The sequence below is a fragment of the Tenebrio molitor genome, chromosome 5 (genome assembly GCF_963966145.1).
Source record: "Tenebrio molitor chromosome 5, icTenMoli1.1, whole genome shotgun sequence".
NCBI lineage: Eukaryota > Metazoa > Arthropoda > Insecta > Coleoptera > Tenebrionidae > Tenebrio > Tenebrio molitor.
The window spans coordinates 16,742,999-16,767,025 of record NC_091050.1 but is presented as its reverse complement, the minus strand read 5'-3'; the positions used below and the strand labels follow the sequence as shown (position 1 = coordinate 16,767,025).

General features: G+C 35.8%; 2 protein-coding genes across 34 annotated transcripts in view; one reads left to right on the top strand and one right to left on the bottom strand.

Moving 5' to 3' along the window:
• LOC138132282 (uncharacterized) overlaps nucleotides 1-24,027 on the bottom strand; it is an 89,866-nt gene that overhangs the window by 26,953 nt on the left and 38,886 nt on the right. For 28 of the 32 annotated variants that reach the window (XM_069049716.1, XM_069049717.1, XM_069049713.1 and 25 more), the window contains 5 exons: nucleotides 9,905-10,050; nucleotides 9,044-9,067; nucleotides 8,776-8,943; nucleotides 8,432-8,634; nucleotides 7,079-7,265 (listed from right to left, as the gene is read on the bottom strand). In XM_069049716.1, coding sequence (XP_068905817.1) covers nucleotides 7,079-7,265; nucleotides 8,432-8,634; nucleotides 8,776-8,943; nucleotides 9,044-9,067; nucleotides 9,905-10,050 — 728 coding nt within the window. Of the gene's footprint in view, nucleotides 1-7,078; nucleotides 7,266-8,431; nucleotides 8,635-8,774; nucleotides 8,944-9,043; nucleotides 9,068-9,904; nucleotides 10,051-24,027 lie in introns of all 32 variants that reach the window. The other 4 variants (XM_069049721.1, XM_069049736.1, XM_069049745.1 and 1 more) reach the window with 2 other exon arrangements.
• Nucleotides 2,309-7,019, top strand: b6. Of its 2 annotated transcripts, none has more exons than XM_069049758.1 (5): nucleotides 2,309-2,467; nucleotides 4,768-5,179; nucleotides 5,393-5,607; nucleotides 5,656-5,755; nucleotides 5,807-7,019. In XM_069049758.1, exons 2-5 carry the CDS (start codon nucleotides 4,834-4,836, stop codon nucleotides 6,730-6,732), a joined length of 1,587 nt encoding a protein of 528 aa, XP_068905859.1. In that variant the 5' UTR covers nucleotides 2,309-2,467; nucleotides 4,768-4,833; the 3' UTR covers nucleotides 6,733-7,019. The 2 variants fall into 2 exon arrangements, with proteins under 2 accessions (XP_068905859.1, XP_068905860.1); XM_069049759.1 differs by lacking the exon at nucleotides 2,309-2,467 and adding an exon at nucleotides 2,490-2,508.

Sequence of the window (24,027 nt, the reverse complement as noted above, 5' to 3'; positions counted from 1 at the left end):
GCCGTCATGCTAGAAGAATGTTTGCATTTGTTAGTCTACCCTTGATTTTCTATGAAAATTAGCGTGATTCACAATTCTACCTTTCTAATATCTACACATCATTAGTATTACTATCGCTTCTAAATTTATTTTGTGACAGGCGTCCTGTGAAATATTAAATTTATGGTAACGTTGTGTGAAAATGTACTACTACACGCCCAAAAACTTGGTCTTTGCATAACTTCCATGTACTTAATGTTGAGCAATATTTTCAGGAATTCTATTAAAACCAAAAAATAAATTTCACCATATTATTATTCACCATATTATTTCGATGACTAATTAACCATCCCACAAGGAATACAAATCAAATTGGAGACCTACGCGAGAGAAAGTGTCGATAAAGTGGCGACTAAACGAAGAAGAGAATTAAAATGCTGGGTGTCAAGAGCTCTCGATTTATCTACTACAAAATACATCAAGAGATTCTTTTACACTAATTTAGTCTGATTAACAATTTTATGTCGTAACAGCACAAATAAGTGAACATTATAGGTATGTCACAGTCCTGTGTATGTACTTTTGTACATTACGTCACAACTTTCTTTAATGAAACATGATCGACTATAAAACGCTACAATTATTATATAATAAGGCTCATCTGAAATGCATCGATGACTGTTATTTTCAGGAGGAAAAATAAAATTCCGTTATAAAGTAAAACACTGTGAAAGATAATTTTCGTAAAAAAAAAACAATTCACGAATTTTTAACAGGAATTTGAGTAAAATTTTCGCCGAATGAAACGTTACTAACGTTGTTATCAAGTATTTCACACTACGTACTTTTGTTGGACGATCCACACACAGTGTTAACCCTGCTCCATATTTGTATCAACATAACATGTTTTAATTGCAAAATTAACGCGAACATTGTTAATTATATACAATTAAAAGGTACATCGTTTTAATGGGACAGCTTGCATAACAAGTATACTTGGAGTGAAGACAACGTAAATGCAACTACATACATACATTGTTCTGTTTGAGATAAACACCAACTTTAGGCTAAATAAACAAAAAAGTACAAATATAAATATTAAAACATGTTCAAATAAACTTTTCCACATTTATAAAATCCAAATTGTGTTTCTTTATATACAATATGTGTATTGTTTTGAAATAGCACGGAAAATTAAATTTTCACAACAAAAACAACTTAAATTGTTACCTTCTCAAGAAAATGATCAGGAGAAATTGCTTTCATCAAAAAAAAATGCATTCTCTTGCAATATCATCATCACCAGCATCATGTTTCAAGAACAAATTAATGCTATTAAGAACATTCCAATAAAATCTTAAAATATGTAATGGAGTTCCCGGCAGTTAATTAAATTATATATTTAAATTAGCAACATGTCTAATTTATGAAAATGGATATGAATTTGTGTTATGAACTTTCTTCAAAAAAAAAGAGAAAATTGTAAATATTGAAGCGTATCTGAGTATTGTTTGAATTTGTCCAATTAAAATTGGAAAAAATCAGTTCTGTAATAAATAATTGGGATGGTAATTTTAATTCTCTGAAATTTAGCTGCACAAAAAATGAATGTTGTGGTACTTAAAATCCCTTTTAAATATTTAAACATCATGTAAATCTTGACGTGAACGAACGACATTTTAATTAAATTCAATACTAATTACGTCACCGTCAAATTCGTTCAACCCTCAAAATCAATAGGAACCGATGCGGACACCGTATTTATAAAAAAAAAGAATCATTAGTTAATTCACTCACAAAACTGTTACCCGAGGTCCTAATCGTACCAGGCTAACATCAGTTTAATTGATCTGACTCCTCCAAAATAATGGATCCCTTCAAAACCAGACAACTGTACCTACAACAGTGGCATCACGAAACCTCCAACTTTTCAAAAATGATGTGAGAATAAACAGAAAAGTGATAATTGAACAGTATTAAGGTCGACTGTTTGGTGTAGTAGTTTAAGAAAAATCTAAATGCCCGCTTTCAATTATACCAAGACAACGAGTTTGAAAGTGCTTTTAAAGATTGCGTAAGATTTTAGTGACTACTGCTAAAATACCTATCACAATACCGATTTCATTTTTTATATGACATAAAAATAATTCGATTCTGTAACTTAATCAAATAAACTTATCCGATTCAAATAAATGTAGTTCGTCTTGGAGAATCCGTAAGTTAATAATTAATGCACAAAAATGAAAAAAATATAAAATCACATCATCGGAGATGAAGGGAAAGTGAATTTTTGCCCCACTCCGTACTCCCTCCGGTGCGGATGCAGGGCAAGTGTAAGGAATTGGACATGACACGCGACCGAAGTGAAACCGGAGACTATCTCCATAGAGTGCTTCAGTTCCCAAAGAACACTTCTTGGGTGCGATCATCGTACTCTAACGGTGCGTTCTGGTTGTGCTTTCCTTTCTAGATGTGTGTTTAGTTGGATGTGAGTACATAGCAAACCACTTGGATTACTTAATTTTTACTGTAAGGATTATTCTAACCCGACATGCTCGCAACATTTTCACAAAAAGTACACATCTGATAAATGGCATATAATTAAATGTATATCGTAAATCGATGGTTTCGATGCTATAATAAAATTTTTAGAATCTGCGTCTCTAATAAGTCTATTATTGTATTCAATTTGGAGTCGTTTATGGCTATCTCTTAAAGCACTCGTAGTTTAATAAATCTCAAAGAAAATTTTTATTAATATTTCAGTGTATTATTATCATTTACACCAAAAAACTTCCAGTATTAATGTTCAAACTCGACTTTTTAACATCTGTTGCAGATGTATGTACATAGTTGCATCCGTTACCTTGAATTACCAATTAATACAAAATAACATAAAAAAACTCGTTTTATAAGGACATTGGCGCACTCGTCCCATAGAAAACCCCCTACGGGTCGTTTTCTACACTTGAGACTCGTGCGCCAAATCAACCCTTATAAAACTCGTTCTTTAATATACTATTTCAGTGAGGACATTCCAATAGTTTTGCTAACTAAACCACTAATGAATTAATGAACATTTTTGAAACAAAACAATGGCCCGCAACTTAATTTCGAAATGAATGAACAACCAAATCTGAATTAACTAATTATAAATAACTGTGTATTGTCCGGGCGACCGTTTGCCAACGCTTTGTATTCTCCTTGATAATTATTATTGATGTTGTCAACATGTCATAATGTGAAGATATGATGAGTTCTTTTGTAGTAAATTAGTATCGGTAAAAATGAAAAGCAAAAGCGAAAATTCACAATTGGACAACAATATTCTATTTTTCTAAATAAAACCAGTTAGGTATTCGCTAATTGCTCATAGCCATAAATGGTATTACATAAAATATTTTTTGCTTTTCGATTAATTATCGAATCTAGAAAGCGATATAGGTGGTATTTTAAAAAGTGGTAAGATTGTGTAAACGTGGAAAGAAAAACCTCAAAGCCGTGAAAAACGTTAACAAGTACTAACAGTAACCTTGGCATTTTCAATTGAAAAAGAGTCACTTTGTTTTTTGCTTAACAAGTGATTGACGCAACTGAATATGTTTAAGGGATAAGTTCATCACAATCAAGTCTATTTGATCAATCAATTTGTTGACTAACTGATGAATGGACAGTGTTGAGTGTTTAAAGTTTCTTTGTGCAAAAGTGTTACAATGAGCAAATGCGTTTAGGAAATCTTTCAACATGACACTGTACTTGATGCTTGATCTTTGATGGTAGCAGAATTACACAACTTCTCATTAAAGTATCTTGTAGTAGTATAGTACACTTAAGACCCTTTCTAAACACATTTGAAATTTAAAGACCACCACTTGCCGTAGGTAGTTGAATTATAAACTGAAGTTGAAAAGTAAAACAATTATGACAAATAAATTATACAAACATCTGTGTACTTGTATTTCAATACCTTCAAGGTTAGGATTTCGTTACGGCAATCGCTCTGCACTCTTTCTAGGACAATCATCGCAAGAAAAACATAATGACAAGCAATTTACTTGGTAATGAAGTCATTTTCTTCAACAAAAATTGAGAGAAAGTGACAATCGACAGCATAATTATGACAAAATAATTGAAACAAGAGAACTAACACACCTTGACAATGAAAAACTATAACCCAAATCTACACAGTGCACAAGCATTACAATCTTAACTTAAGTAACTATTTTTTTTTCTCATTTACAACGTAAGTCGTACTCGTACGTCCGTAATTAGAAGTGAAAAATCGAACAACCTACTAAACTTCAACGCAACTGTTGTTTTGAGATTAAAAATACATCGATCTGGTTTTAAAAGTGAACATCAAGTTTCACTACATGTAATATTCCACGTTACACTAGACAGGAAACTGGACCACCTAACCGTTAATTAACCAGATATTCAGAGGGAAACGAAATAAATGATCGTGATTTAAAACCTGGAACTGCACTTTTACTTTTATCTGGCCGGCGTTAGTGCCGCCGCCGATTTTTAAAACTGCTACGGTTGTTAACATTTACACACACATGTTCGTTACAGCTGTTACAATAATAATCACGTTTAAAAAAGAAAGTCCATTTATTAAGTATTCAGACCGATCCATTTTCAAGCAAAACATTCACCAAGACTGCAAAAAATTTGTTGGTTATGTCACTAACAGGATTGTTAAATTGTGTAACGTAGGTACAATCGGCACCTACGCAAAATTTGATTAACTAATGAGAATATTTCAACACGATTTGTTAATTTCAGGATGTTTTCTGTTTTCAATTGACGACGCATCAGAGTACACATCAGTAACCACCGCTTGTCCAAAAAATGTTCAAGTCAATCAGTTATTTTTTGATGGTGTTGTTTTATTACACGAAAGCTGTGCACATCGACAACTGGCAACCCGTCCTTCAGCCGGAGCTTTACGATGGAATCAAAACTATTTCTACATCACATTCCACGGGTTACGTGAGCCAGACTTTTCATCAATCAGCGTCTCCTTTACGGAGCTCCAGTAATCAATGTGAACTATATAAAGTCGGTTTTCTGCAGGATTTGTATTTCCAATACATCCAATACAAAACTCATGTACCCGAAATGAAAGAGTTCACCTTGTGCTACTGGAGCAAATTTGCTAATCACAGCAATGATCATCCGATATTTTCCTATGCTGGTGAGTCTTCTAATTTAGTCGTGCGTCTGCATATTTGAAAAAAATGAAAAGAAAGTCGCAATTTTATAACATTTCACCTAACAATAAATAAGCCGCGTCAAAACGTAGGTGTCCATTATTTTCACATTGATACTTTCTTGTTTCACTTTACATAACCTAGACGAAAAAACCCGTAACACATAATAACTATGTCTGTTTGTTATATTCTTGCAGTGGATGGCCAACCAAAGACAATTTTGGCTTGGATTTCAAACACAGAAAGATCCAGTTATTTCAGTTTAGCCGTCGAAGGACACACCTTTTATCGTCTCAATTATCCTCTTCGTCTCAACAAATGGTATCACACTTGCCAGAGTTGGAATGGTAAAACTGGAGAATGGCAGATATGGGTGAATGCCGAAAGAGTAGGACGCGGTTTTCACAATAGAGTAAGTTAAAGTTCTTGCACAAAATCGGTCACTGACGATTAATTTCAGTTGGTTGGTCACATCATTCCGTCCGGTGGATTAGCTCTAACTGGACAACAACAGAGCCAAGTCGGAGGAGGGTTCCTTGAAGGGAGCGGTGCTCCCAAAGGTGAGAAATCAAAACAAACTTCATCAGAGCTTATTTTCTTTGTTATTTTAGGCTCGGGTGGAATGCTGGGAGAGATTACGATGTTGCAATTGTACAACGTGGCCCTAACAGCTGGAAAAGCTCACAAAGACCATAAACACCACCACGCCCATCAATACGATCACAACGGCAACCAAATCACTACACCACCTCCACCAACACCTCGCTCCAGAAATAATCTTCCAACGCATCCTCTTCTAACAGGCGGTCAAATTAACCCGATGCTGATGTTAAACTTTGCCGGGGGACAACCTGGTCAACAGCAACAACCTCAAATCGTGCCCGGTCAGAGCTACAACGCTCAATACCTCAACGGTCAATTTGTCAACGGACTAGTGACACAACAGCTGTCTCGACAACAGCCGCAGCCTCAACAACTTCAATTCCTCGGGACCAACGCACAACCCGGACCGACCATCGGCACTCCCTTGATCGGAAGCGGGTTGGTTCATCCGTCACTTGTAAATCCAGCTAATGTACAATTCATTGACACCCAACTCGAAACGCACCAGCTATTCAAGAGACAGAACGGCGAAGAGAAAGAAGAATCGCAATTGAAATTCGGCGATAAAATCACGAAGAAAACAAAACGTCAATCAGACGACGACGACACCAGTAAGAATCATAAAAAACGAGAGTTGTATTTGAGCGGGGGCACTATTATTGAGGAGGGTTTTCCGGGATCGCTGAGTATCGATCAGAGTTTCTTGAACGGATTGGCTGGCATCGGTGAAAACAAACCTATATTGCAAGAACAAAAAGAAAATGACGAGAGGGAGCCTGCCGAAGCCGAAGTTAAAGCGGTTATGAATGTTTGTTCTGGTTGTGACGAGGAGCCCTTCGAGAAAGCTCTGGTTTTCGGCTGGAGAACGGTTCCTAAGAAGCTCTACTCGGGTGCTTTCTACACACCGGCAGTGCCACAATGTAAAGTCTTTTAGGAGTGTTTTATACCGAGCAGTGTACATATTTCATTAAATCGCTATTCATCGCCATCGCTTGTTGTTCAAGTCAGTCGTGGAGCAAGCCGCAAACGTAACCATCCAGAAACACTCTTTATCGTACCAAATATGTACGATGCATGGCTACGTTTGTGTCCCCCTCAATCATCAGGACATCGTACTTGTTATTGTTAAGTTTTAACATCGTCCTTGCATCGTTAGGACCCTTTAGTATTTATATTTTCGTAGCGACAATAAATTAATAAATCAGTATTTTCAAATTAGAATCGTAGTTTTAACTACAAAAGTAACTCCTGCTTCCTATGAAGGATCTATTGTAACTCACCTTACTTTTATGGATGTGCTGATGTTGATACTCTGAATCGAATTCTGGTTCCGAAAAATAACTAGGATCCTCAAAATGTCCAACGCCGCCTGCTATTCCTATTCCTGCCATTGGTAGACCGCCGGAAACATCAGCAGACTCGAACAGGCGTAACACGGAACGATCCCGAATCTCTCTTAAATGCGACCTAAATTTCGTTGAAACATAAAAATTACACTCCTTGTTGTACATGACAAAACAAACGGTATTTAATTAATTTAATAACCTGTACCCTATCGTACTTACTATGGCGGCCAAAAAATGTTAGCCGTCACTATCTTGACATTCATGTAAAGTGTAAATAAACCTTTAGGAACCGTAACCCCACATTCGATTCTTGTCATTTTGAAATGCATATTGTTATTTTGTTATTTTTTACCTGAGGTGTAGATATTTTCATATTTGATGGCGGAAACAAAAGACTGAGAAATGTCACAAAATTGTATTGTCAGTGTCAAATTTCTCAAAGACGTGATTTCGACAGAAATGCGGCAGATTGGCAATAAGAAAGTTATTCATGATCAAACTAGAGAAATTATTTGTAATAGGTACGTTTGATTATATGAGAATAACTTTTGCTTTTGAACAACCGACAAAAATTAAAGAACGGGTTTTTATTTTTTCAATCTATTTAGCGAAAATTTAAATTTACCTAAACATTCCTTTTTACGGCGTTTATGAGAAATTTGACACTGACAATAAAGTAGGTACAGGTTGGGTGTTAAATTTCAAAACACGAAATTATTATGTCATTTTCTACTACACACACGTTTACCTCAGGTTATCCATGTACGACTGCTCTAATTTTGTTCATTCACGTCAGATTTTTGGAATATCTGAGCTTTAAACAGTTCAAATTGATTGTCAGAATAACAATATGCATGTCAAAATGACAAGAATCGAAAGTGAGGTTACGGTTCCAAAAGGTTTATTTACATTTTACATGAATGTCAAGATAGTGACGGCAAAAATGTTTTGGCCACCATAGTAACAGCAACACTTTTTTAATTAACATTTTACGTATTAAAAAATTGTACTCTTTTTTTTGGCCGAGACACGGTCACAGCTAAAGCAACAATAGAGTGTTGGATACACCATGTGTGGTGGTCAAGTTCTATCCACTTGGAAAAGCTCTCATATCACATTATTACCGCCCGATTTATAAACGCTCAAAGATTTATTCTTTTACCTTTCTGCGACATAAAATGATGTTCACACGTCATTGTTGAAATACGAGTAGACTGTTTATCTCTCGGCAAATAGACTGCAGTTGCGAGATAAACTTGGTCTTTCAATAAATTGTGATTTACGTACCTTAAATCTTCCAATTCGTAAAACATATCCTTCGACGAATCATGAATGTATATTTTGACGTTGGGTGAATCGAGATACTCCATCGTTAACTGTTTAGGAAACGATCGAACGAAAAGGGCTTTCACAGTATCTATTGACGTTATCTCATTCGGAAGAAGGGCTCGTTTCGTTTCGTTGCGGTATTGAAGGAACACTAAACCTACAACAGAGTGAAAAATACAACCACATGAATACTTTGTACTGCAGTTTCTTCCGGACTTGAAAGCGATCGAAAAGATGGGCAGGTTGTCATGATTGATCGATATGCAATTCATAAATTAATTATATCGTTATAGATCCTTACCTAATGGCCTCTCTAACGTTTTGCTTGGAGTTCGTACAACAGGAAGTGAACTGCGTTGTTTGCCGCCTCTCCGGAAGCCTGTCGAACTGGTTTCAACTTCCGACATTATTCCCGGATCATCATCGAATAACATCGCATTCGAAGGTGGAGGATATCCTCTCGGTTGCCCCTAAAACATTTTCACCGTTACAGAAGACACCACGACTGCAATTCACGACGTGTAAACGAACAATCCATCAAACTACGATTTTTCGCAAATCGGTCTTTACCTTTCTTGGTCTTGTGGAACTCATCTGTTTGGCGGCGTGTAAAAAAATTCTCACATTAACAGGGCTATCAGGACTAATGGGAAAGGACGTCTCCGATAATTTATGGAGAACACTCCGAGAAGCACTCGAAGCGTTCTTATTTGGCTCATTTTCTTCATGTTTCTGTAGCAAGGGTATCGATCGTGGAGTCATCTTCAATTGAGGTGGTAACGATACAATGCTGTGGCTTGACATGATTACTTTCTTCTCCAAAACAGAAACTAGACAATGACTCTGACGCGATGCTTTTCATCGAGTGAATGCGCCGTATCGACTACATTAATTAAAACATGCCGGGAACTAGCGGCCTAGCTTCTTAATTGATGGGGTGATGTCATTCTGTTTTAATAATGTAGAGCGTTTTCCTATTATGCAAGAATATGTATCCTGTTTTCGGAAACAATGACGGTGTATCAACTCAATCGGGAGTTGATTAAAAGAGGTTGCGCGCACAGATCAACCCCAATTGTAGGATACTAGCTCTCAACAACTACAAACAGCAACATGAAGTGTCACATTGGATGACAAATGTTAAAAAAAGAACGCGTAATTGGGATGGTTTTTAACTCCCTGCAATTTTCAACTAAAATCTGATGTTTTCCTTACTTATAGCGCAGTTCTGGTATATTTTAACTCGATTTGCATGTCGAATTGCAAATTAGGCGATTACAAACAAGACGGAAATTGGTTTGGCGAATTTCTAAAATTCCGCAAAAGCTCCGAAAGCTTTCAGAATCGGATTTATCGAATGGATCGAGACTACTTTTATATGGAAATCGCGTCGATTCCATGCATACATATAAAGGGCGAGCCGTGCATTACCTCCAAGTCCATTGTGCGGGATAGAGGTCCTCCCTGGCCGGCCATCCCCAAGTACTGTTGGTCACCACCGAGGGTGTGCCTTCGGGGGTCGTCGCGACGCGTGTTCCGACTTCGTCCTCTCACTTCACCTTCATTATCGCTCCGTCCTGCAATAAAAAAGCACACGTTTTATATACGCATCCCTTTACAATTAACTAATCGAATTATTTTTGTAATTGAATTCCAGCGACGAAGTCGCAGACGCCAATCAGCAATGTCAATAACATGAAAGCTTTGACTAAGTGGTGTAAGAGAGTCGAGTCCTGCATATGATCTGCTCTAGCTACGGACTTTTCAAACCCTTTAAAACTTTTTTAATTAAGGCGAAATCTAAGCGAAAGGACCTCATTATGCGTTAGACTCCTTTTGTGTCGCATCGAAACCGCCTCAACGGTTTATCCTGAATTTTGAACCGGACTTGGCCTACTAATTACATTTCAGCTCACCGGATGCATTGTTATTTTTTTTATTCGACACTGAAACGAGTCTCCTGAAATTTCATCCGTCGTTCGTCACGGTTTTTGCTGGAAAAAAATCCGTAAAGCGAAACCATAAAAATCGCTTTTTTCTTTGTATCGGCGCTTAGAAGCAATTGTCCAATCGAAAAACGAGACGCGCCTATCAAATAAAATTTAACAAAGAGATTATAAATTCGAGGAATTTCTGTAGAGCACAAAAGTTAAAAGCGTCACATTATAGTTTACTTTCGATGATTTTATTTACAAACACATCTCTTTACACAATTCCTTTCACGAAATGAATATTTTTGTCTATCTCACTTTTCACCTTTCCATCACAGTTGGTTTAATGACACCGAAATAGCTTATGTGGTGCGTAAAGGGTATGGAAATAGTGCAGCGTGTAATAAACATACTTTCACGAACCAGCTACTAAAACATAAAGATTAACTGAACGATCGACATGTGTTGAACACGAAAGGCTCAGAAATTTAACGATAATGGTTTGTTCGCCCTTCTAAAAATTACAAATAAATACGGTAATGGACAAAATAATACTCATGTCAACTACTGTACGACAATGTAAAAAAAAACTCTAAATAAACAAGTTCAGTAAAAACAAAATTATCGGCACGATAACAATGATGCATGTTATTTTTTTAATGTCTCATAAAATCTTAGAATTTATCAGTGGCATCGTGTAAAGCGGCAATCCGTTCGCGGGATGTACTAAAATATCTGAATTAATTTCGCGATCCTTAACATAACTGTACCCGTATTAACTTTACACACAAAATTTATTATTCATATCACATTGACATACAACAAAGATCCCTTTAACGTGGAATATATTACAAAACTTTATTAAGCAAACACTTCGAAATCTCCGCATAAATTGAGCATAATTCAATTTAATTTACATATTCTATTTGTTTGCCATGATCTCTCCATACCACGAGCACGTTCATCGCTTGACATGGCATGCTAAAGAATCTTTTATTTACCGATTGAAAACTAGATTAGCAGTAAAATTCTCTTCACCTTCATTTGTGAAATATGAAACAGCAGCAAGAACAAAAAAAAAAAAATCAAAAGGTGAATGTATAAACTAAAAATCATAAAATTACCTATGGTCTTCATTATTTTATGCTTTGCATCTTATTGTTAGTAATATATGAAAAAAAAAAAACCCAAAAATTGCTAAAGATCATTTCCTTGATTCGTGGACGGAATGACATTAAAGATAGAAATATCCATTTGTGATAAAAGTTTTGAATGCGATTGTATAAATATACCGTGCTATCAACAATTATTAGATCAAAGAAGCCTTTATGATTTTGGACGTACGCCTAAATCTAGACTTTGAGGTGCTCTGGATGCATGGAAGTATTTTTGGTTGCATATAATTGTTTCAATTTAAGTTTGAAAATTTTTGCCGAAACTCAGCCAAACAGTGCGTGAGTTATAGAAAACACCATTACGAAAGTAACATTCAATTATGAATCTTTTATGTAAAAACAATTTTTGTGTTAAAATTTGATTAATAGGTAGTGACAGTTGTTTGACATTTATTGGCTGAGATACGACAAATCTGACAGTGTCCAAAGTCATAGCCGCCCCTTATCTAAGTAAATTGTTGATCGCACGGTAACATCCTTTTAGTTCGAAACAAATAATTAGAAACGTCAGTCTTATTGTGACATTTTTGGCAAGCGCGGAAAAAATTCCAGTGAATAAAATGAAATGAACGAGAACAAATGGAGGTGTACCAAAATAACAGAACCATCGCCGAACTGAACGAAGATTGTGAAATTTTGATAAAGAAAGAAATCGAAAAGTGTCTGATCAACTATGTCAACAACAAGCCCAACCAACAAATCAGAAAAGGTTCGTTAAACATCAACGATATTAGTTCGGAATTAAAAATGGATTCGCAGGAAATGCGTCAGTTGTACTTTTCGCCTTTCAATCACACGGTCAAAGACAGACGTCCGAAGATGTTGCCTTCCACATCGGCAACTTTAAATTTGGCATGTCCCCCCACACAACAGCCGCGAATTTCACCAAAAAGGAGTTTTGTAGGGTCTCGGGTTAAGAGGTATATAGATACTCCGATTCAGGCGACCGATGAGACATACACGACCGTTCCGAGGAGTACGGTTCTCTCCAGGGTCAGACAGCATCTCTCCAAAAGGAACAGTGCCGCACAGAGCTCAGAAATTAAATACAGGTCTATCAAGACACAAACAGAAAATTGTGCTAAACATAACGTTGCGGTGACAGTTGAACCATTGGATTTCATTGGTGTTTACGAAAAAGGTACCAACGTTCCTCTGAACAACAATCCTGGAATTACCAAAGAGCAAGCGACGCAAATGTACGAACATATAACTCAAAGCGAGTTGTTTTGCATCGAGTGGATTCACAAGAATCTCTTCGAGGTCAAGCTCAACCCCAACACTCTGGTCGTCGACGACAAATTGAGAGACCTCAGTGAAAGCGCATGTGTTACTTAAAACAGTTTTGTGGCAAATTTTGTGACGGAAATAATAAAATTTTCTCGTTCATAAACTTCAGTCTTTTGTCAGGCATCAAAAAATAACATTGTCACGACCTAATTCTGATGTTAAAATAACTTCAATCTAGAGTTTTGCATGCTTGTTGGGGCAAAAGTCAAAAGTAGAGGAAAAAAAAAGAGTGTGTGCTTAAGATCACACGACAGAAGTGAAAAATTTTAAGTAATACAGGGTTATTCACCGGAAAGTTCCCGCGAAAATGTAATGTTATGCAACACAACATACTAAAAGCTCAGATTGCTAGATATACTTCGTCCAGCGAAAGATTGGGAGATTTTAACTTCTATTAAAGTGACCCAACACTACAAAATGCACTAGAATACATAGCATAATTTCAGGGCAAAAATGTTAGTGCTTGAAGGATATATTTCAAATTTTACGTGCGCAAGGTAAGGTACTATATCTTTAGAAGGTAGCGCCATTCCGCTCCACAATTTTTCGCCTCGAAATTAAAAGAGATGGAATTATCGATAAATCCTGTGAGTGTGACAAAGATAGAATCTGTTTGACTCGATACAAACATCCCGTAAAATTGTGAATACTTCTATCTTTGTCACACTCACGGAATTTATCGATAATGCCATCTCTTTTAATTTCGAGGCGAAAAATTGTGGAGCTACCTTCTAATATAGTACCTTAGCGCAAGGTACTATGGCGGCCAAAAAATTTTAGCCGTCACTATCTTGACATTCACGTAAAGTGTAAATAAACCTTTAAGAACCGTAACTCCACTTTCGATTCTTGTCATTTTGACACGCATATTGTTATTCTGCCAATCAATTTAAACTGTTTAAAGCTCAGATATTCCAAAAATCCGACATGAATGAACAAAATTAGAGCAGTCGTACTATGGCGGCCAAAAAATTTTGGCCGTCACTTTCTTGACATTCAAGTAAAGTGTAAATAAACCTTTAGGAATCGTAACCCCACTTCCGATTCTTGTCATTTTGACAATCAATTTAAACTGTTTGAAGCCCAGATATTCCAAAAATCCGACATGAATGAACAAAATTGGAGCAATCGTGCATAGATAACCTGAGGTAAACGTTCTGTGTAGTAGAAATGACAAAATAATTTTGAGTTTTGAAATTTACCACCCAAAAAATAACGTTCATAATCAAGACGGTAATCATGATGACAATAAAGTACGGATTACAATAATTTTTTTTTGAATTGACAGATAATGACGGCCAAAATTTTTTGGCCGGCATAGTACATAGATAACCTGAGGTAAACGTTCTGTGTACAGAAAATGCCAAAATAATTTCAAATTTTGAAATTTACCATCCAAAAAATACCAATCGTAATCAAGACGGTAATCATAATGACAATAAAGTATGGATTACAATTTTTATTTTTGAAATGACAGAAAATTAGAGCTAAAATTTTTTGACTACTCTCTCTACGTAGAATTTAGTGATTTTTATGTTAACCAATCTCTCGCTGGACAAACTATACCACATTTAACGTTTTACAAATAAGGAATCAAAGTACTATGGCGGCCAAAAAATTTTGACCGTCACTATCTTGACGTTCATGTAAAGTGTAAATAAACCTTTAGGAACCGTAACCCCACTTTCGATTCTTGTCATTTTGACATGCATATTGTTATTCAGCCAATCAATTAAAAATGACAAAATAATTTCGGGTTTTGAAATTTACCACCCAAAAAATACCAATCATAATCAAGACGGTAATCGTAATGACAATAAAGTATGGTTTACAAATTTTTTTTTTGAAGTGACAGAAATTGATGGCTAAAATTTTTTGTTTCATTTAAAACTCAAAATGACATTTTGTTCTCTATGTAAGGTTATACGAAGAAATCAACGTAAAGCTAGTTTGACACGATGCTAAATTTTGTAGACAATTTGTTAGAAAATGAGAGAGACCCTCGATCAGGATCATAGTCTGTCTTTGTCATTTTTACAGAATTTTCTGTGAAATTTAGTATCGTGTCACACTATTGGGTGATTCAAAATGACTGTGGCCAAGTATGGCAACTATGTACGAAAATTTATGTGGCAACTGTGTGGGTAGGTTAGAGTTGACATTTCTTTGACAGTTCATAGTCGCGCAATTTTGAAAACTGTCAAAAGCAATGTGTAATGATATCAAAAAAATCAAATGCACGCTTATGAAATGTCATACAAATGACAACTCTACCTCATCCACATAGTTGCCACATAAATTTTCGTACATAGTTGCCATACTTGGCCACAATCATTTTGAATCACCCAATAGCTTTAGACAAAAACGTTAGAAATATGCCTATTTGGATATATTTGAGACTAATAAGTAATAACCCTGTATACTATACAGGCTTATTCACGAGAGGGGTACTTCTGATTTTTTTTTGCCGCAACCAACAATACCAATGGCACTAACTACGTAATCAATGTATGCCATTTTTTTAAAATTAGCGATCAAAGTAAGTTGGATAGATTTGTCAGAAATGTCAGATTGGCAGATAAACCTGTATTTAATAAAAAATTCAACAAATAAATTAACAAATTAAGTTAATGTAAAAGATGTTCGAAGTTTCTACCATCGGCTTGTAAACATCCTCAGCGGCGACAGCATTCTTTCCACACTCTCCATAAATGTCAGTCTTTTCGTCGTTATTGTAAAAATACATTTTTCGAATCGACACATTTTTTTTTTGCTTTAATGTCAAAGATACAAGACTAAAAGCCAGTTATAATTATTTTCAAAATTTGAAATCAATAAATTGTTGCAATATGTATAATGGGTTGCAGCAAAAAAAAATCAAAAGTACTTCTCTCGTGAATAACCCTGTATACTAGATACATTTGTGATAGTTAAAATACGAAATAAATACTTTGGATTCAAATCTATTTAAATATCTTAAGATCCTCTATGGCAGTTCCATATTTTGTGTACTCTCTTTTGGGTCATTTGAGATATTTAAATCCAATACTGCTTAAAAAAATCAATTACGGGCTTTGATTTTTCCGTCGAGAAATCGATATCAAAATCTCCAATCAAAATCCTGTCTCTTGCTCGCTCGGTTAAACTCAGTTCCCCCGAAATCACTCGAATGAGCCTTTCACCTCGGAGTGTGTGACGTGACGTGTGACGGTGAAACAAATTTTCACTTAAAAAACAATCGCAGCCCAACACCCCTAAAAATAATAGTCTACTTCACGCAACATTATGATGTTTTTTTTCACAGTTTTCAACCTCGAGCTACTTTGACGAGGTATAATAATAAACTAAAAAATGAAACCTCAAAACTTCATTCCCGAGAAAATCCGATAGTCGAAACACGTTTTTGTTCATTTTCATTTCCCTTGGTGGGAGTATGTTCCGGTAGGAAAGCAGCCGGGATCTGGGCGAATATTTTCGGTAAAATAAACCAGGTGAATCATGTGCAGCCTTACAAGACAATTGCAGGTAGGAAAGCTCAGCTGTTCAAAAAATTTCCGCCGAGATTTATCCCTCCAATCCTCCACTCCCTGAACCACTGAATGAGAATTAACTTCACGGTAGACTCATTTGAATAGCCACAAGCTTTTCATAAGCTAAAATTCATTCATTCTTCAACTGTTAGTTACGACAGGTAGCTTTTTAGCACATGAGATAATCATTCGATTTTTGAGAGGGTGGACAAAAAAGGTCATACGACAAATACATTTCCCTGGCGTCCTTTCGAAAAGTGTCCGCGCCTCGGATATTGATTGAGAACTTCAAGCAGACGAAACTATCCTCTTTAAAGCACCAGAAGGGGGAATCCGGGACAGTTTTTCATATGTTTCTTCCATGTAGTTATCGAAACAAAGGTTCGTTTATTGAAATCAGACACATTTCTAGCCGCCTTTTCATATTATTTAAAAAAATGAAGTAAAAACTGCCTCTGTAATTGATTAAAAGGAACTAATCTTTGAATGAGTGTTTCAACGGGCTAAAGGACAACAGAAATAAAAATTATAAACCAACATTTTTCGTTTCAACAAAGTTTGTTTACAGTCGGATTTTAAACACAAACGTACGTTGTTAGCGTACGGAGATGCGAACAAAAATAAAACATGTATTTTTCATTAATCGTTGATGAAATTCTGTGAATACAAAAATGTAATGTGTTGCAAGTAACGGTCGTTGGTTAGGGCAGATTCGTATCAACAAAAATCTACTTAATCGACCAAATACATATGAACAAAGCTCTCACGAAGTAGCATAAATTACCAAAATATTTGCTTTCTACGTGGCATAAATTACCAAAATATGTATTTGCTTTCTCACTGTCTTATTATGGATGGTTATTTTTTATAAAACCTCAACGTTACCGAAAAATCGTGTTGCTTATGTGAGAAAAACACACATAAACAGTCCAATTCGTAACTAGTTACGTTAACAATAAATTTAGCAAATGATTGAAAATGTAGCACGGTTTACGAAACCACGTGCGTGGTTGAAAAATTCATCTAATTTTAAATATCAAAGTTTAGCTTGAGGTTGTTAATGCTTAAAAATAATTTAGACGTTTAAAGTGTAATTGGCACCGCCCTAAACGTGCGATGTAGTGATGATAAAAACCGACTCCAGAGTGGTGGTTTTCCTGTTCCAATCTAGAAAAATGTTTCACATGAGGGTTTCCAGTTTTCACATTTCCAATTTTCAATCAGACAAACATTCGTCTCGTATACTTTAAACTTACTAAGCGATGATCACGCAACTATTTTAACCTTCCTATTCTTGATAATATTATTTACTGTATTGGTTTTATCTTCGGTTGATAAAATTTCTTGCATTTATGTTGAAAATGTCATGTGTCAGCACTCATTCTATCTCTCCTTGAAAACGAAAGAAAAATGTTATTATTTTTCAAGAAAATACTCACGCTTTTAGTAAACTTTTTAGCTAAACATGACTGATTTCCACAAATTCGGAAGCACGTCAAAAAAAAAAAGATTAATGTGGGTAATCGTAATGGAATTTTCTTGTATAAAAGTAGCCTACTGTGAATTCGATTATGTAATAAACATAAAATCACAATTTCAACAGTCGAGGTTCACAAAAAAAGTCAAAATAAACGATTAAACTTTCAAGTGCCAATATAGATTTTTGTTATTTACAAACATATAATAAAATTCACTAAAATAACCATTGTTGGCATCTTGGCATGAACGTGGGCGGGCGCGTTGATTCAAATAAACCGTACGCACGATGCCAAATATTTTTTGGACATACAGATACGAGGGGTATGTGGATTGGGCTGGTAACATTTGGTCTTATCAAGCTCCACGTTAAATTGTTAACACATGGTGCATTTCACTCTCTATACAAGAGGATTATTCATGAACACAAGATTTCCTCGTTAAATTGACACACCACAACACCAACTTCGAATTAAACGGGAATATAATCAAAGCGCAATGATTTTAAATTATTACATTGTGTAAAATCGGATTCAACAAGTTAAAAAACCTACACGTGCTTTAAATAATAAATCATCACAACGACGACCAGCCATAATCGAAACCATCCCGATCAAACGCCACACAAACGTCACTTTTGACACTCGTCTCGTCGAATCAAACTCAGACGTTACTTTGTCGGGTCACATTCGTATTTTTTCGATCGTGTACATTTCCTAACCATCTCCTAACGCGTCGAGCACACCACCTCACAAATTGATTTTTCACAAATTCACCACAACGGAACTTGCACTTTAGCGCACAAACCACATTCGACTGCAGCAGCAAAGCACTTCTTCCACTTAAACAGCCGTCTTTAACCAACTAAAATACGATATTTGAAGCGGAGATGAGTAAGCGTGAGTTTTGGTGGGACGTGCAAGATTAGAGGGACTCCGGCGCCGTGACGCGATCACGGAGCGGGAGAATGGGAGATGTCATAAAGGGGAGTGTGTCGTAGCTTAGACGGCGCCAGCGCGCAAGCGATTTGTCAATACGCGAGTTTACCATACGATAGGGTTCTTTCCAATGCAGGCGCATTTTGTTTTTTTGCTTTCGCCTAATCAGTAATCATCGACGTCCACTGATTAATACATCTTACTCGCCTCGATCAAGTTCATTGGTCGACAGTACAGAAACGGAAATTCATTTTGATGCAGCGAAGATGGGAGGTGAACTTTGATGAAAATGCAATGGTAAATTTTTCATTTTCACATCGCCCGAACCGAGGATAAAAGTAGCAATCACCATTTTCTATCGTTTAATACCTATAATCTCGAGAGATCTTGTTTTCGAGATAGACGCCTTCGTTCTCGTTCAAACTTTAGAGATAAAAGAAAGACGGAAAAAAATTCGCCTTTTCCTGAAGTCAATTACGCGGTTGGATTTTCTGATTAAATTTCTCTGCTCCACACCGACCCTCCTCATTAAAAAATGTGTTGGCTTTGATTATTTCAATTTACAGTTCACGATAACCTACAAAAGGCATAGCGCACCACAGCACCCATTTGTGCATTAACACATTAACTGTGAACGAATTTCGTCGGTAAAACTATGTATGCCGGTGGGTTGCCCTGCGTTAATTTATTACTTCAATTAGCGGCAATGAACAATTCACAAGTAAGCACTTGCATGTGTAATTCGATAAATTTCAGCATTCATGCGCTGTTTTAAACAACGTTTGCGAAGAGATACTTTTCATTGTGTCTTGGGAGCTGCGGCTTTAAATTCCGGTAATTCGTACCACCAATCATTAATCTGAATTAAATTCCAAATCTAATCTGAATTCTGAACATTGGTTAGCGCCAATTTAAGGCCGCTTGTTCGCCAAAATAGGTTTGCGGTAATACATGACAATACGGTCTGTTGACCCTTCCAAATTTAAAATTTTAAACCACTTGATGCGGACTGCTCAATGTTGACCCTTTCAACGCGAATGTGTCGCATATAATGATGGACATGAAGGTACGAACAAAAACATAAAGTTATCTTTGGGAGAATATAAAAACAAAGAGCTGCCTTCGCTGGCATTACAAGCTGATTAATGTATTTTCACATAGCGTTCAATGGACACAAAAAATCTTAATCGTTTTCACCAAGCACCAGAGTTGAGACAGTAAATTGTTGTAACTCTAGTCTTTGTAAATCTTGAATATGATGCCCAATATTTCATATTGGATTTAAATCATGAGAGTACGTCAACGTCAATTTAAATGAATGCTTTGACCCTTTATGCAAATCCTGTACATAATTCCTAACAAACAGAAACACAACCGGTACCTTGACAATTAATTGAGAACTTTAAAATGTTCTGAAATTTTCCTAATTTCGAAATTTGTCAAGTACATGTGTTGTTTACATCCGCCAAATACATAATAAAAAATTCAGAAAGCCATAAGTTTTATAGTATTTCATGTTGGAATTGTGCCAAATAAAATATACACTGGAACTGAATCATGCAGTGTGCATCTCGTAGGTAGTAATTGATTTTGACAACGTGCGTAAGTCTAAATTTTACATTATAGATTGGTTTGATCTGACTTAACCGTATCCCATTGGTGGCGAAGTAAAATTCGTTGTATTTTCATCAGAATGATCGATCTCCCTATCCTGAATAATTCACGACCGCAAATTTTCTCCCTATATAAGCCTGTTTTTCCACAGCGTCAAGTCTAAATTTGACACGAACGATGCCTTTTAATAAATTTTCGCCTCGTTGCTAATACACGTCCGAAAATAGACCATTAGTCAGTTACCTTTATTATTTAAGGTGATGGCACACCAGAGACTTGCAACAATTTCCTAACGTTCCGAATGTAGATTCGCCGTCTAATCTAAAATTTAGAAATCATCTCGGTACCAGAAGTCCCGTTTTATCATCTTCGAGGGGCTGAAATTCGTTTAATAATTTTCCGATACTGCCGGAGATTGCATGTTTAATGGGATTTAGGGCGAATCTCTGTGCGATTTCCGCGTTTGTTTTTCACCAGTCGAAAGTTACATGTAAAAATAAACTATGCAGGATTATTTCACACAATGATGGGTTCCATTGACCCGGACAATGTTCCAGACATCAATCATGGGCACGCGAGCTTCCAGATTTCTAAATCGGGACAACAACCCCGTTTTCGATTGTGTTATGATGATGGAGGGCTTTCGACGTCATCAAGGACAAATTCGATTATGCGCCATCGTCACCGTAAACGCGTAAATGTTCACAACACGAGATAAAAAGTACTCGAACCAACAGTTTTTTTTGAAGCTCACCTAAATGTATTGTTAAATCGTTAGAAAAACTAAGGGTATGATAAGCTTCAGAGTAAAATGATCCATCAACTGTCACTTTTAAAGCAAAATTGTCCTAAAAGATAATGATTAATTAAACTAAGAAATTTGCACCGACATCCATTTGTTTCCCTCTGAAGAACACATTTCCTCTTTCATTTGGATACGGTCAGATCAATAAAATTCCCACACAAAATACAACAAACAAATTTATGAAATGAAAAATATACAGACAAACTCGTATGTCGTTGCATTTGCAGAATTCACAATTATCTCTTTAATTTGTTAGAGAAGTCCTGTTCTTTGCATTCTGGTTTTGAAAATTATAGTCGGGTCAGGGATACTTTGTCAATTATACCCGACAAAGATGAATAAAAAATACAAAATACAGAATTAAAGTTTTCGGAGCATTTGCACCCTTTTAAGAAAAAAAATGAGTTATTTCTTATTTAAAAAAAAAATCTCGGACTGTGAGTCTCTGATCATTGTCGAAACTCCTTTTATTTTGTACACTCGTTGTATTGACGTAAAATAAATGATGAAATCCAGCGTTAAATTCTCACGGCAATTAGCCAAATTTGATCTCGTAAAAAGTAGCACCTCCCTTTGCACACCTCGAATGTTATCTCGTTCCGTCAATGAAGTCAAGAGGAAGGTGCAAACAAATAATCGATACTAGTTACAAGTTTCACCGCTATGAAGCAGCAGCTACGGATCCTGAAAAGCGAAAACTGCAATCTATCAGCTGTGATATATCAGAGAAATTGTCGCAAGGTGACTCTGAAAGTAATTTTTTCCAAGGTTGGTGGAACTGACTAATTTGTATAGTAGGTTGCCTCGTTGAAAATTGGGAGGCGGGAGAGAAAAGTAACTCGTGACGTAAAATCAACCCAGAAATTTTGACTGTTCAAATAGAACCTAAGGTTTATAACCTCCGTGCGATTTATTGGGAAGTTTTTTGGCTTTTATTCTACTGAGGGAACACCTAATGCGTGATCGACGGACTCTGTCGTAAAAGTTTAGTGCATTATGACGTCACGAGTAACTTTGGCGGGGGAAGAAATTCAAACTATTTATGTATTATCAGAGAATGTATTATAGTCAAATGGCAACGAGGTAACCTACTATGCAAAATAGTCATTTCTACCAACCTTGTTTTTTTATGTTTTTTTCGTGAATTAACTCGAACACCATTGACAAACATCTGTTCGAGTGACGATTATTTTATTATTTTACGATGGAGATGTCATTAATTTTTTTACATTCAATAAAAACACCTTTAAAACTTTAACGAATTTTTAAACTACATTTTACTATACAGGATGTTAGGTAAATGATCAGGCAAAACTGGGTAGATTTTTCCTCTACCATTTTTTATTTGGATGCTAATTTCGTTCAAAATGGGGTGCGGAAAAAAGGTACCCGGTACCCCATCGTTTGAGAATCACAATTAAGAAAAAGTTTTGGTTCCAAGGATATTATTTAAATTTTTTACGGTAGTAGTGATTGCAATAATACAATTTTCAGTAGTTCTCAACGAGTTGGTGTACTATTTTTGACAACGGATTTTCAATGAACTGTGCAGCTGAGCCAAAAACGACTGAGGACTTTTTGATTCTGATCAGCATTCTGATCGTCTCTTTAAAGTTTGGCAAGACATTTACCTAACACCCTGTACAACATGTTTCACGTAAAAGTACGAGCCTGACACAAAATACATTTGACAATGGGAACTATATTTATTAAAAATTATAAATTGTAGTTTTGGACATCCGTAACTAACATCGCTGGGAGCTTTTCCGCATCCGTGAATATAAAGTCCGGTTTTTTTTATAATCAACTGTCAAAGCGTTGTCAGGTTGGCAGAAAATTCGAAAGAGTGAATTTTATAAATCACGTTTGGAACATTGACTTTTGAAATTGTCAGCGATTGTCACATTTGACAATAATTTAAATTTGTAACCCGCCACAAGTTTGTTGCACTGTAAAAATTATGAAATACCTATAGCTTCACCTAAGTTTGTTGCACTGTAAAAATTATGAAATACCTATAGCTTCACCTAAGAAAGGCACATGACAACCACTGTTGAAACGAGAGAAATTTGCAATAATTAGGTATTGTGAAGATATTAATTCAGAAAAACCAAAATTTTTAACCAAGGAAATCTGCGAAAAAGCAGCTCGCATTTTTGATGTACTGATTTGTCGTCTAAATTTTTAATTTCCTCTAACTCATTAGTTTTTAAATTAATTCAAGTGAATTTAAAGTTTTACATAGTGTTAAGGCCCCAAAAAAGGGGCGAAATAAGATTAATTACAAGTTCAATCCAAGCTTTTATTACATAAAAGAAGAATTAAGTCAAAAATTACATTCATTCCATGCAAAAAACACTTCACCATAAATGACTTACACAGGTATGCTAAGGACGAGTGTGAATATAATTGTAGCAGGTCAAAGCTGTATAATAGTTATTTATTTAACGAGTTCGTGTGTAATTTTGGCTTTTTTTGGGATGAGTGGACCAGTTTAAAACTCGAGTGAAACGAGAGTTTTAAAGGTCCACGAGTGCCAAAAAAAGCCCAAATTACACAAGAACGAGTTGAATACAAGGTTTTTTTGTTCGACGAGCCTCTTAAAGGCTCCAAATCGCAAAAAATCTTTAAAATTAGCTTGACGTTTCGTTTTGACAAGTTGTCAAATTTATCAAAATCCGTTCACACAGGAGAAAATTCTCAAATTCTGACAGTGTCGAACAAAAAAGTAATCAAATCTATGGGTTATACTTAAAAATTAATAATAGGAAATACTGTCCAAAGGATTAGGTTTC

What these genes read in the sequence shown, in the direction of transcription:
- b6 (XM_069049758.1), top strand. Translation starts at nt 4,834, where the DNA reads ATGTTCAAGTCAATCAGTTATTTTTTGATGGTGTTGTTTTATTACACG. An exon ending in TCCGATATTTTCCTATGCTG is followed by an intron (nt 5,180 to 5,392) that starts GTGAGTCTTCTA and finishes ATATTCTTGCAG; the next exon opens with TGGATGGCCAACCAAAGACA. An exon ending in GACGCGGTTTTCACAATAGA is followed by an intron (nt 5,608 to 5,655) that starts GTAAGTTAAAGT and finishes GATTAATTTCAG; the next exon opens with TTGGTTGGTCACATCATTCC.